Genomic DNA, 15,396 nt, shown 5'->3' with positions numbered 1-15,396 from the left:
ATCATTTAAATGCAGGTCTCATAATCTGCAGTGATTTACTTAGACATATCTGTAGTAAAACTTTAAATGTAGCCAAAATTCACACATTTCTGAATACTTTCTTCCATTCAGTTTGTCTTCCACAGTCTGTCTCTTTATTCCCTGTAAAAAGTCATACTGATCACATATCTGTAAGACAGCTTCATTTTGACTGAAATCATCCTTCTATGAACACAAACGCTTGCTCAGTTTCTCTCCCAGACTTTGCCACTTTAAGCCCTCATCAGACAGCCTGACATGCTCCTACTTGGAAAAGCAGAAACTCATACCTATCAAGATAATTAGTGCCCTTAACCTCCCGCTTCAAGAGCTCCTCTGCCAGAGAACCAGAAGCAGCTGTGCTACAATAGATTGCCAGTATTGATTTAACAAAGAGAGGGGTAACTTTTTGAATGCTTTTTCCTGTGTCATTTAGAATTCAGTAGCTATCAGCCAGTACCTCCATCTCTCAAGAGAAATACTACCATTATCTTAGGCTGTAAGCAGCACAATCATGCTGTTGTACAGTAGGCTAATACAGCTGAAGACTTATGTTTTTTCTAACAGAAATACTTCTAATCATAGATTAAAGGTTTTGATTGACAAAACAAATTTATTTCTGCTCCAGACATTGCCAGTATATCAAACTTACATAAATAAATAAACAAATAAATAAATAAACAATGCTTGCAATGTCCCCTATATAGCTGCCCTATATGCAAAACTATAATTCAATAAAGATGGAAATCTCTGTGAGCATGTCTTTCCAACTTTTACTGTAAGTGAAAAGTGCAGATTTTATTTATTCATATTATTCTATTTTTTTAAGGACATCAGAAGCTTGAAAATCCTCACATGGACCATGGCATGTACAGTTCGTGTGCCCCTCCTATTCTTCTTTCCCATTCCTTTTACATTCCCCAGTACCTTGAACATAAATCTCCACTTGACAGTGCCAGCAGAGAAGGTCTTGCCCCTGTGGGAAATTCAGCCCCTCCAGAGCTTCTCTGCAGGCTCTTATACAGCCACCTACATTCTGTCAGCATCCCAACACTGTTGTCATAGGAGAACAGTTAGGAGAATATGTGCCACTATTGATCGAGTCTCTGAAAACTCCTATGTTTTATATAATGTTTGTTTGTGACCTCGTTCCCTTTTTCCAGGCAGAGCAGCAGTCTCTGGAGTGGCAAGATGCTTCCTTGCTGACATCAGTCCTATCTATCCACGTGGATAGAGGTGGTGGAGGAAGCTGTATAAGCTCACCTTTGTTTATGGCCAGCTTCCTCCACACAGCCAGTTTGCACAGGCAGTCAGCTCACAGCCTACAGATTACAGCAATAAAACCGGCATTATGATCCAGTAAGATGATACCCCACTGACTGCATGCAGAAAGGGCAAAGATTGATGGCAAGAGAGCACTCGTTAGAACACGATATGAAGAAATACTAAAAATAGAGAAGCACATTTCAGTTTTCTTTCCAATGTTTAGCATTGTAGAGTAATATGATCATGACAGAGTTTTCCATACATTTTCCATAGTGAGGGGTCTGCAGAATCCAGTGCTTTACAGAGTATTGTATCAACTTCACTACCATCTACAGAATAACAGAAAAATATTTTTTTTCATGTAGTTGTTTTCAAGAAAGTGACAAATTTTCTACAATCAACATGGCTCCCTCACTCACCTTACAGATATGACAACACTGCCTCATTTACAGATACTAGGGACTGGAAACAATGACATCTTGTAAGTCCTACTGGCTTCTTCTGCATGCATGGAAAGCAACAGAGGGAGTATATGTCAGCCAAAATTAGCTGCGAGGAATTTCTGAATCCTAACACTATGACTTGCACCTCTAAAATACTCTTGCTCTTTGGTTCCGATGTCACTAAGCAGTTGTGCCTGTGTAAAGCACAAGCATGCACGACACTGTATACAAAGTCTGAAAAGTTCTAAAGCTTATCAGTGTCAGCAACACAGCACTCAGCAGATCTAGTTATGGGGCCTCAGGGACAGACTGCTTTCATGAATTTTGCCTTCTTAGCAGAAGTGAATTTTTGCTTGAATGAAATACAATCACAGTTTAGTAATGTTCCCCTGTTCAACTGCAGGTATTTCATGCCAAAATTTCCCACCCTAAAAAGACACCCTGGAAGGCAGGCTGTCAATTAAATCAAGGTGTAATTTGATAGAGGTACACTAAAAGCACTCATAATACAAAACTGGGATTCATGGATCATGCACAGACAAGTTCCCTGAATCGTCCATCATCTGTAAAGATTATATGGGTAAGCCACTGGGAACAGAAACTCATATGTAATGCCACTTATATTCTTCAGCACACTAAGTTATTGAAGTTGTAATCCATTGATTAAAACTAAGTTCCATGTTTATCTTCAGATATCAGCCAGCATCAACTGATAAATCACAGCTACAGGAATTTTGCCCAGAAGCTGCCACTAAGAATTGTTATTCAGTGGTACAATAAGATGTAAATTCAGAGAGCAGATGGAGATTATGGGATGATAATAAATGGTGTCAGTAATTAACTAACATGTCATTGAAGAGCAACATGAGGCCTCCACCTATCTGGTTTCCTAAAGATAAGAGGAAACACAGAAGGAACAAACTACGGTATTGAGGACAACCATATTAAAGCATTAACCAGCAATTAGGATATCAAACACTTTGAGGTCACTAGGCAGATGAAATAGGTACTCTACAAACTTCTATATCTAATCATCAGCAGCATTCAATAACCTAGTGTTTGTTTTTTTTTCCAGAAGATACCACCTAAAAATGTGCAATAATTAATAATTCTAAAATATATATATTATTAAATCTCAAAGCTCTTCAGGATATCTACATTAATTCTCACAACAGGGCTTAATTAACCTGACAATAATTTTATTAAGACAGAATCAAGCAGTGCATAGAAATTTTGTAAGGCACATTTAGTCTCTGAGGTTCTGAGCCACCCAGGAAAGAGACCTAAATGCTGCCAGACTATTGTCCTGTTACATGAACTTCCCTCAGTTCATAAGGCAGATGAATGTTATCATTTTTTTAAGGAAATCTTGATATGCTTGCAAATTAAATGAGACATTCCGGAAGATAAATGTTCATTTTAAAACACAAGAAGGGAAACTGCAACCGCTTGTTTTCCAAAGAATGAAAATGCAAAGCCAGCATATCAGAGAAAATGTGCCCACATTTATCCTAACCTTGTTAACAACATATTTCCCAGACTTGGGGATGGATTTTATCAGTAACAAACAATTAAATGGAAGGTCATAGCAGTGGGTGGATTGCAACTGAAAATTTAAGACAGTATCTTACTTGCAAAATGGTCTTCTCATGAAACCACAAAGAATTGCAATCAGTGACGCACCTTAGTGCATGGGAATGGTGAAAGGGAAACGAGAGTGCTGTGCTGCTTTTCAGAGGTCCCCATCACTGCTAGCGAGCAAACGGCAACCGTAGGGCAGAGGTTAACTTCCTAAATTACAAAAGAGCTCTACTCATGCCATGTAAGAGTAGTACAACCTCATGCTGCAGCCTCAGTATAGATATAAGAATGAAGTTTCACACTCAGGAGCCTTTTCAGACCACCCTCACTCCTAAACCACACATTTCCTATATAACTACAGCTCCTTCTTATTGACCCCCCACAAAAAGGAAAACTGTAGAATTTTCCAGAACAGTAAATAAACTTTCTCCATTTAAGCTATTAGCATTTGCATTCAGAAATCATAGAGGAGGCTATAGTTAGCAGAGTCAAGTGATATATCCACTGCTGCAAGTAAAGGACTACAATAACAGTTGCAGGGGCTTTTCAGCAATTCTTCAGCTCACAGGCACAGCAGCAGCTATCTCTGCTGCTCATCTTCCACCTAGAACCTAGAAAAGACTAATTGTCTTTACAGACACTTCCTTTATTACCACAGCATAACTCACTCTATTGCACTTACCTACAACAAACATGAAGTTACAGCTATATATTCGTTTTGTCATGATGCATGTAATCCCAGCCATAAACTGAAGGCCTGTCCCAAAAGGTCTCTATGGTCTCAGTGTAATATTAGAGCTGGATGCAAAGTTCAGATGCAGAAAACACAGGGTAATGCTGACATTTTAACCAGTGACTTTCAAATACTCAGGAGTGTGCTGAATATTACTTAATATTACTAGCAGAAATAAGACATAGTAATGATAATACAACCAAGAAAAAAAACCAGCGCGTCCATATATATTTAATTGTGGCTTTGCTTAGTTCATATGATGTTAGTACACAAACACCTCCCTGTTCCAGTTAAAATATAAGCAGATCCATTTCACCACTGAAGTAATTAGCTAGGTTACTCCTGTTTGCTCACAACTCCATGTTCCTGCTTTACAACTATCAAATATCTTTGGCTAAAGCCCCCAAATCATTATCACATGCCCCCCAAAAACAAGGTTTTTTATTTGGTTTTCTTTTTTCTTTCTTTTGTTTCTTTCTCTTTTAAGGGTAAGTATGATGCTACAAACATAGCTGGCAAAATACTTTTGTTCAAGATCTGGGAGTTTTAGTAACAACTCAATCTAAAATGATTTTAGATACAACCGTGAACAATTATTCGCATACTTCCATCACTTTAGGTAGTTTTAGGATAGCTCACATTCAGGAACCAAGAAGTGCACTGGGAAAACTGGATAGTCCTACTGCCTCAGACAAAACAATTCTGATTAACCATTTCTCCGGGGTAGCCAGAACAGCTGTTTACATCTGGTTGGTAACATACCCATTGTTTCTACTGCATATTTCTTCTTTCAACAGACTGCAGTGAGAAAAAGGTCTTGATTTGCAAACAGCAAATTCAGAATCAAAACAAAACATAGAAGCTCTCCATTACAGCTGGATAAACATTGCTGACTCAAAGAAGGCCTTTGAGATATGTTTCAAGATAGTCAAGCACAACTTAGTTTCTTTCAGCTATCATATCTCAAACTTTCCTGGCTTTTAAGCCCTGCTGTCCTTGAGGAGGTCAATCAGAATTTGACACAGCTCTTCCTTCATGGATGAAACAGAAACAGCAGGAAAGTTCACTGGCTCAGAAGGATATAAAATATTAATCACAGTTAAAAATATCACTGTTGTTATCAGAATGTTTGTTTTGTAGGTACTTAAATTGCTCATCCAAATTTTCTTAAGCCATAGCAAGACAAATTTCAAAGGAAAAATAACCTAATTCTAAACAATTTTGTTTTGCTTTAAATCTAAACTGAATGTCTTGACTGGCTCTGCAACTGTTCTCACAAAGAAGGAGAGCCTTCCTCATAATCACCATTCTATAGATGACAAAGTTAAAGTAAACTGCTAAAAACTAATGCACCCGTCAACTATTTTCATCCTTTTGTGCTGGAGATTAAAGACAAACAGATGAGGCATGCTAGCTATCTTCGTCAGACAGACTAGACTTCCAAAACTGCAGCACTTATACATAAAACTGAATCACAGAATCAGCTAGACTGGAAAAGACCTCCAAGATCATCTAGTCCAGTCACCACTAATATTTCCCAACTAAACCATGTCTCCTAGTACATCTAAACATTTCTTCAAAACCTCCAGGGATGGTGACCTCACCATCTTCCCTGGGCAGCCCATTCTAGCACCTGACCATTCTTTTGAAGAAGAAATTGTTTCTAATATCTTAGAATCATAGAACTACCAAAGTTGGAAAAGACCTCTAAGATCATCGAGTCCAACAGTCCACTTCTCACCAATATTTCCCACTAAACTATATTCCTCAGTACAATATCTAAATGTTTCTTCAACACCTCCAGGGTAAGTGACTGAACCACCTCACTGGGCATCCTGTTCCAGGGCCTGACCACTCTTTCAGAGAAGAATTATTTCCTAAAGTTCAATCTGAATCTCCCTTGGCACACCTTGAGGCCATTCCTTCTCATCCTATTGCTAATTACATGGGAGAAGAGGCCAACACCCCCTTACTACACCCTCCCTACAGGCAGTTGCAGAGAGTGATAAGGTCACCCCTGAGCCTCCTCTTCTCCAGACTAAACAATCTCAGTTTCCTCAGCCACTCCTCATAAGACTTGTGCTCCAGAACCCCTCACTAATTTTGTTGCTCTTCTCTGGACACACTCCATGGTCCAGAGACCATGGTGGGTGCCAGAACTTTGTGCTACAAAACAAAGGTACTCTCACATGCAAGAGGTATCAGTAATCCAAATGTATTATCCTCAGGCATGTACGCCAGCAGCCATAGAAAAAGAGGTTTCAAAAACAGTTTTTAAGTACAACACAGGAACAAACGTTTTCAGTTTCATTAACTACATCGTGACTCCAACCTAGGAGGAGCTAACTTTCTCTTACTGCACAACAACGTAATGCACAAGCAGCAGTGCTTTTACTGACGCTATCAAGCAGCAGCACAGCACAGTCTTCAGAGCTGTGGGTTTAATTGCCTAAAATGTAGGAAGAAACAGAATCTAAATGCAGAGACAGGAAACTTAGAACAATGACATTTCGATACTGACTTCAGCCCAGAAAAGCCTTCCTTAATCACTGGTGCCACAACACTGTCTAGGGCAAACATCAATATTAATCCTTGCCAGGTTTCTCCCTGTCACACAAAAGAGATATAACTTTGTCAGACTTGCTCACCTTGAAGCTAACCCTGTCAGAAACATGCCTCCTTGCTGAGCTGCTTCAGGAGATATCAGAAAGAGCATTCTCCCTGGACTTTTTCAGGAAGAATTGAAAACACAATTTTCTGCACATGCTGAAAAATTTTGGTGATTTTCTGCTCCAAGAAGCACTCCTAGGCTGAATGGCAGGGACATAAAATATCCCCTTGTGCCTCAAGGAGGTTCTGTAGCAAACTGGACTGTAATGTACACTTTGTTCAGAGAGCATGATTTTTGCCATTGTACAAACCTCCCCATAGTTGAAATTATATAGGGGTGAGGAGTGAAACCTCTCAAATTCATATTTTTACAAAAGGAAATTTTTGCAATGTTCCTTTGTCTGTTTCAGTTCCATCTTCTCTAGGTCTCAACCCACAACTGCCACTGTACAATGCTATGAGCCACATCTAGTTCTGCTCCTCTGAAAAAAAGACCAGGAAAAGATTGTTACTGTGTCTCAGTGATACTCTGCAAATCATGTGTAATGAAGAAATATGCTATGTAGTTACAGGACAAAGGAGACACAACAGAGTCCTACTGAAAGTTAAGGAGAAACAGGAACAAAGTTTGATGTACACTGGGAGGTGGAGACTGGATGCCAGCATAATTTAGAAGGCAGAAAAATTAAGAATAGTGATGAAGGTGATGCCAGGATAACAGAAAAAAAATGAGTGAAAAGCTGAGCTTTTCTTAGAGGAGAACTGCGCTAGATCTGGCAAAAAGTCTATGACAAGCTATTTGAGTGCATCTTCAGACAAAGCAAGAGGACTGCAGGGAGAGATCTGGAGCCAGAATAGACTGAGAACATTGAAAACAGAAAGATCAAAAAGTGATAAATCACATGAGGAAATGAGACAATATGGGCTGACTGGGGACAAGAATGGGATTATAGAAAAAAGACAGACAACAGATTACTTGGAAGACTACAGGCAAAAACTGCAGAGGAAAATGGGATTTTCTGAGTAAAAAGGCTTGATTGAAGAGACTTCAGTTTAAAAAAAGAAAGTGGTTGGAGAGATGAAAAAAAATTATGGAGAGGAGATAATAGGGAGAGAAGACAGAAGGAAGACTTCGACTGGTCTAGTAGGGATGGTTTAAAAATATGAAAGGATATAGAAACTCACACACATGAAAGAAAATTCCCACACTGCAGATGCAGTTCAAGATTTCTGAAGCTTAACCACCATTTCTATCATTTTGTACACACTGACAAAGCTTCATTCATCATGAATATGGGCTTCTAACTTCTATGAATCAGACGAACAAAATACTGAGTTTTATTATAAACTCAGAAGATTTTACTCAGGAAAGAAAGAAGTTGCCTGAGTAAGTGACTCTAAATGAAGTTTACACATATTCTAACTGAACTGCTATTTGAAAAAGTAAGGCTGGATCCTGAAGAGGAGGTCTGTGGGTTTTGCCTTGACCAGTACACCTGTCAGCATGACATAAGCAGGAAGACGAAGTATCCAATTTCTCTTCCTAAACTTGCCCAAAACATGCTTCAAGCTGTACTAATTCAAAATTTTAATTACTCTTAACAGATCATCTGATAAAATAAATCAAACAATAGAAGAGTTTCGTCTATCCTTGGTACAAAGCTTGCCTGTGCAAGAATCACAGCAGCATTCCTGAAAACAATAATAATTCAACTGTTTCCCTAGGTCACACACAAAATTGTTGTACTGGCTAGAAAAACTGTTGTTTTTAAGCATAGAGAGCCCAAACTGTGTCTGTATAGCCTCCTCTTGCTCATTCTAAATCAGTTAAATACTTAAGTTAAAAGAAAGCCAGAAAACCTCAGCAGACCCCCAACAGCACATAAAGATCATATTAGCAATGTCTTATGAAGCTGATTTTTACATCAATCTGACAATTTGGCATTGGTAAGAATAAAGACCATGGACATATTCAAAAGTAAACTTAAGTTTATGTCTTTTTAATTTACTTTAACAGTGGGTAAGTGAAATCATCCAAAGGGGTGAAATTCTGTTTTCTCACAGTCACTCCATAGTCTATATGTTAAGCATGCTTAACCCTACATGTTCTAAGAATTACACACACTGAGAAGATTCTTCCTAAAATGATATGCTAGGCTAACTCTTAATGAACGAGCTTGGATTCTAGAAATCTTGTCCTACATGCAATTTCATACAGTCCATGTTAATTAAACATTTGAATACATACAGATATTACTAACCCTAGAAACCTCTTCCAACCTTGAAGGACACAGAGGTATTTAGGGGGTAACCAGCATGGATTCATCAAGGGGAAGTCATGTTTGACAATCTTGGTATCCTTCTATGATGAAAAGACTGGCTTGGTAGATGAGGGGAGATCAGTACTCATTGTCAACCTTGATTTCAAGAGGGTTTTCAGCACCATCTCACTTTACATCCTTCTCAGACAAGCTGTTGATGCATGAGTAAACAGACAGATGGATTGAAACTTGGGTCCAGAGAGTCACGATCAAAAGCACCAAGTCTAGTTGGATGCCAGTAACTAGCAGTGTAACCCAGAGCTCAATACTGGGTACAGTACATCTCATATGAGGAAAGGCTGAAACTATCCAGCCTAGAGAAAAGAAGGCTTAGGGAGGGGCTCACCAACATATATAAATTCCTGAAGGTAGGGTACAAAGAGGATAGAAACAAGCTCTTCTCAGTGGTGTCAGGACAAGAGGAAATGGGAACAAACTGGAAAATGGGAGATTCCCTCTGAAAACCAGGAAGTACTTCTACAGTGTGTAGGTGATGGAGCACTGGCACAGGTTGCCCAGAGAGGCTGTGGATTCTCTTTCTTGGAGATCTTCAGAAGCTACCTGGATGCAGTCCTGGGCACTCTGCTCTGGCTGTGCAGGGTTGAGAAGGTTTTGGACTAGTTGGCCTCCAGATGGCTTCCAACCTCATGCAGTCTGTGATTCTGTTTAGCTGTAAGTTGGTCCTTTCACAAATTAACATGGCTAGCATGATGGGGCTGCACTCTTTAATACTTCAACACTCTTCATACCTCTTTGCACAACTGCACAATTGTTAATGGGTGTTGAAGTATTAAAAACAATATCCAAAACAAGCCACGATCATGCATCACAGACATACTCTGCTCAGCATACTCAACAGAAACTCAGAGGGTGAATTCATAGATATGAGTTTTAAAACCTCCTCAGTGCTAAAGCAAGAACATGTTTCAAAGTGCTGGAAACAAATGAGAACATACTCCTGTTAAGTATTTTCCCATTGTCCACAGAGAATGTAGCATCAGCAGAGCTCCATTATTGAGGACAAAAAAGTCTGTACCAACAGTTCTCAGCCAGGGGCAGAGGGCAATTAAAATAATACCTATTCACTTCTCCCTTTTTGTCCTCACGTCAACCTTGGTCTGTCTGACATTTTTTTCAGTTGTCTGTTTGTACTTGAGTTGTCTTGTTTCTCCTTCCTCAGTCCATAAAAAAAAACAACCCATACACGTGATGGGCATTACATGTAATTCAACCTTCCCCAACTCCCCTTTTCTCATTCTCAACCCATTTCCTAACCAGCTGCCAAAATTGGACCCAAGTTTATCTGGAAAATAAGACAGACTGAGCTTCTTCCCTTCATCTTATTTTGGCTCTGCACCAGTCATCTGACTGCCAAACTAAACGGCCTCAAGTCATAGACATCCAGATAATCAAATCCTCAAAGGCTACAGCACTCCTACAGATGTTTCTGGAGGCTTCCCACCCTTTTTACAGCCACCACCCTTGGATAGGTGAACCACTGCAATATTGCTAAGGTAACATGGGGAGAAAGGAATCCTGAGAAACACTGACAAACAAGCCCCTCTTACATGCTTCCAGTCATATCTCTCTCCCCTGAAACCAAGTGAAGAATATGCACAAGCTGAGGTAGGCTGTCTCCCCACTCTTCTCACCATGTAGGAAACAGCTCCTTTGAAGCCCTTGGATCCTGAACACTTAGTTTAAAAAAAGCTGTGCTGCCAACCACTCCATCTCACAAATAGCTCTCTAGTACCACACAAATCTTTCAAGATTTTTTTTTATTTATTAGATGCTGTAGAAAATACCTTTTGGCATTTCAAAGGTGAATACCTCAAGTTCTTTCATAACATCAAGAGCATTTGCCTCATTTAATCTACATCTATTGTAGTTATGCTTCAGATGTTTCTAGCAAGCATTTTTGGCCATTCTATTTCTAAATGAAAAATCTGTTTCACAATTTTAATGATGGCTTCCTTTTTCTCAAGCTGTATAGTTTACTGCATAGAAAGAACAGTGGGGGTTAATGTTCCTAAAAACAGTGGGAACATGCCTGGGGATCACTGACTGCACATAGATATGAACTTGCTTCTGTAACACACACAACCCTTAAGACTACCAAAATGAAACTCTGGCAAGAATTACAGGTAGTGAAACAGCAGAAGATACAGTAACAAATAAAACCTTAAAGAAATAGATTCCTTTGTGAGACTTTGCCGGAGGAGGGGGATGCGTGAAATAATTGAAAACTGCATTTGTTAACATAGCCTAAAAACTTTTTCCCTCCTCATTCTAGTCTTGATTAGGTGAGCAAAAGGCTGGGACTTGGCAGAGGCATCTTCTTCATCTGACCAGTATTTTTCCTTTTGCAAATTAGCTCATACATCTACATAAAGCTATATATTCTACTAACAGTGCACAAGCTTCCGAAGAAATTTTTCTTTGTGGATGGTCATAACATACCAATACAATCGGCTAAGCATGCGGACTACAAACAATAGCCAAGGGACTTCACTGTCATCTTTAATAGCACAAAAGAACACGACTAATAGGCACAGTTGCAAGTTTGTGGATTGACCAGAACAGTCTACAGAAGGACTCATCCCTATTTTACCCTGTACTAGAAAGGGAAAATGAATTGTATTATTCAGCTGGGGGCTGGACAAAAACCTCTTCACTGCTAATACATGCTACAGTCACCACTCGTTCAAAACTGATATTAAAGAAAAGATTATTCCTTCATTTAACAGCCAAACAATAGGGTTATCCAGTAGAAGCACATGTCACATTCAATAATGTAGGTCAAGGACTTGAAGTGAACAGACTGCAGCTGTGAGCAGCATAAAAGGGAGACAGAAAGGCAGGAAAGAACTTGCAGAACCAGAATATGGGGAGTGAGAGGGGAGGGCTGACCTGAGGAACTACAGGCCAGTGAACTTTACATTTGTGCCTGGGAAGATCATGGCACAGATCCTCCTAGAAAAAATGTTAAGGCATACACTAGACAAGGAGCTGAACAGAGAAAGCCAGCGTGGCTTCACCATGGGTAGATCATGCCTGACCAATCTGATGACCTTCTGTGATGGAGTGAAGGAACTGATGGACAAAGAAAGCACAACCTGGACTTGTGCAAAGCCCTTGACATGGTCCCACACCACAGCCTTATGTCTATATTGGAGAGATATGGATTTGAAGGCTGGACTACTCAGTAGATTAAGAACTGGTTGGAAGAACACAGCCAGAGGTGAAATGTTAGGAATTTTCTAGGGTGGTGAGGCACTGGCACAGGTTGTCCAGAGAAGCTGTGGGTACCACATCCTTGGAAGCATTCAAGGCCAGGTTGGATGGGGCCCTATGCAGTCTGATCACATGAGAGGCAACCCTGTCCACATCAGGGGTTTCTAACTGAGTGATCTTTAGGGTCCCTGCCAACACAAACTATTCAATGACTCTATGAAAGGAAAAGTGAGATTCTTCAGATAAAATCTTTAAAAGTGCAGACAGGCTGTCTGCTGTTTCCTTCTTGCTATATATTCCAGCACACATCTAATAAAATAAAATCAAGAAATACACAAGAACAATGATGTTACACGTGTTATTCTACAAAAATCTTCATCTAGGTCACCAAGCAAATCTCAATTCCACTGTAAGGCTTATTCATGCTGCTGTGAGATCAAATGGTATGAAACGCAGCACTAAGGAACAGTTAACACATTTCTAATTAAGATTCCTACCTTCACAATGCTTTTCAGATCCTGCACATACATCCTTTCTGTCTCCAGGATCTCTTGGACAACTCTGTCCACGTAGAGGAGCTTGGGACTGGTGGGCTCTGTCACCAGGGACATTGCACAGTTTTTGCCTGCTCCTTTTTGTTCTGTCTTCCTTGGAGTGCTTAGCTTTTTTTCAAGGCTCTCCTCGGGATCCTCTTGCTCTGCAGGGGTGTTCTTGCGTGATTTGTTGCTGGAAAACCTTCTTGCTGGGACTAATTCTAGCTTGATAGCTCCTGCTTCTTTCTCCTGGTTAAATAGGCCCAAGTGGCTGTTTGAAACTAATGTCATCCTGCTTCCAAAGGAACAGTGGCTGTCTCTGGAGGAAGCAGAGGAGGAAGTAGAGCTAAAGCTGACAGGACGGTCACTGTCTGACAGGTCCATGGTTTTTTTTTCACAGCAGCGGAAAGGTCTGCTCTCTTTGTGCAGATCTTCTCCTTTTGTCTCGGAGTCAAGGTCCTCTGTCACAGCTGGTAGAACATCTAGAGGTAAGTGGAAGTCATCTAAAAATATAAACAGAAAAAGCAGTTTAATCATTGTTGCTCTATATAACCTCATGGTTGACAATAGGTGTTTTCAAAGCTTTGCACAAAAAAATGGGACAAAACAATTTTTCCAAAAAAAGATGACCAGAAAGATATGATTGGGGGATTATTGTAGATCTAATGCTTTTTAGATGGTGGCGATACCCCACTGGAGGCTACTGCATACATCCAGAGTACTTCCAGTTCATGTATATACCTCTGTCACATCCCTTCTTGGTCTCATATGCTATGGTGCTGGGCTTGGCATTAGCATGTGCAGTCTCCCATGCTGAGCCTTGACAGAGACATAAGGCAAATATTTTCCCTAACGTTAAAAAACTCCATTGGGAAGAGATCTTTCTGTCTCTGAGTTGAGAGCTGACCATGGCTTGGAGACTTTGGAAAACTCAAGGACTGTATCAGGGACACCAGACAGTATCTTCCATATTGAATGCTGCAAGGCCAACACAGTCAAACAGAAACTAAAAGCATTTATCATTTACCAGCGCTGCAGCTTGTACAGAAACAATAAAACCAGAATGATTTCCCAGTGAAAATAACAGAGTTTTCTAAAAAAAATTTAATTCTCACAGGAAATAGCACCGCCAAACACTACTGCCTTCCAGTAGGAATACAAATTTTTCTGAATCTGTACAACTCAAGCCAGAACATTACCCCCTTTTGAACTGACCAAAGCTGTTTTTTAAATCAATACAATAACAAAATAAGATGTCTGTCCTCCTGACAGCATATTGAATCTACTTTCTTTTTATTGACCATATGACCTGAAGGACATTTTGTGCGATACGGTGCAGATTTCTCCCTGTCCAGGTTGTGTGCAGTGCACCATGAGAATCTGCAAAAGCACCTGCAGATAAACTGAACATCTGAAGGCTTTCTTTCAGCAAGAACCATTCACCCAAAAACTTTGTCTTGAACTCAAAGAAATCTGGAATATCTGTCCAGTAAAAAACAAACCTGTGGCAATGTAGGAAGAGAAGAAAAAGTGAAGGACTGCTTATGCAACTGCAAGGGAATACTGCTTGTGCTGCAATCATTCCAAAGCAAAATTCAAAGCAAACAAACAGGAGCCCATTTTGAATACACAGGACTATATTTGTATTTAATGCTACCATTTTAGTGATGATAATATTAGCTTTTTGTTAAGGAAAATTATTGCCCTCAGCCTGATGTGCGGAACTGACATCGAGAACAATTTTCTCATTATATGGATCAGAAACCGTCCATTAAATTTAAATCTAATTTGACACTTCTATCCATCTTGTTTTGTCTTCAAGGGTGAAGATCTGCAGCCCTTCTTTATTTGCAACACATAATCAGCACAGAATCAAATTTTCTAATTTTTATCAAATTAACCAAATGAAGCAAAAGCTCAAAAATAAAGTACAAAGCAAGAAATCTAGAATATATTTAAAGCTGAAGAATGCAGTGAAGTTCTCTTGTTTCAAAATGGGTATGGATAAAGGTGTTTACCTTCCTACTGCTTGTGATAAGAATGTATGCATTTTTGATAAGAATGTATTTTTGCTATCAGCCTCAGATCATTTTTCAAGTTCAGTTAGAAAGCACAGTATTACTGTGCAGATGTAAACCCCAATGAAAAATGTATAGGATAAACAAGATAACAGGGATACCCTTCCGCTAACTTACTCCAAGAGATTTTACTAAAATTATGTGACAAAGAAACACCTGATTAGCCAAATCTAGTGGGAAAACAAAGGATTCCTGTTACATTCCATTGCTCCACACTCTCTTTTTCTTCCTGTTTCACTGATATGTTGTCTGCCTCACAGATAACCTGAAGGCATTAATATGTAATATTTGCTCCGCAAATACTCTGAGGCTCATTAATACAAAAACCAAACAAAACACAGTCCAGGTCAATGAAATCGAAGCCAGAATAAAAGTAGGTTTTCACAAAACATACTTATAGCCAGAAACACGGAGAGATTTTAACACACCTTAAAGAAAACAAAGAAAACTTTACTCTGTGTTTAATGGCAATGCCATTGCTTATTAAAAGCAACAACAAGGATTAGTTGTAGTAGTTGAACTGTTCTTGTTCAAATACCTGCACTCCCACAGACCTTCGGCTCCTGCTGGATGTGGCTA

General features: G+C 39.5%; 1 protein-coding gene across 5 annotated transcripts in view; it reads right to left on the bottom strand.

The window, feature by feature from the left end:
- The window catches only part of PLEKHG1 (pleckstrin homology and RhoGEF domain containing G1), a 124,223-nt gene that overhangs the window by 35,879 nt on the left and 72,948 nt on the right, over positions 1-15,396 (bottom strand). For all 5 annotated transcript variants that reach the window (XM_015858099.3, XM_085541492.1, XM_015858100.3 and 2 more), the window contains one exon: positions 12,704-13,242. In XM_015858099.3, coding sequence (XP_015713585.2) covers positions 12,704-13,242 — 539 coding nt within the window. The remainder of the gene's footprint in view (positions 1-12,703; positions 13,243-15,396) is intronic.

This window comes from Coturnix japonica, chromosome 3, assembly GCF_054131305.1.
Source record: "Coturnix japonica strain WE chromosome 3, WE-NBRP24, whole genome shotgun sequence".
NCBI classification, from domain to species: Eukaryota; Metazoa; Chordata; class Aves; order Galliformes; family Phasianidae; genus Coturnix; species Coturnix japonica.
This window is presented reverse-complemented; position numbering and strand designations above follow the sequence as displayed.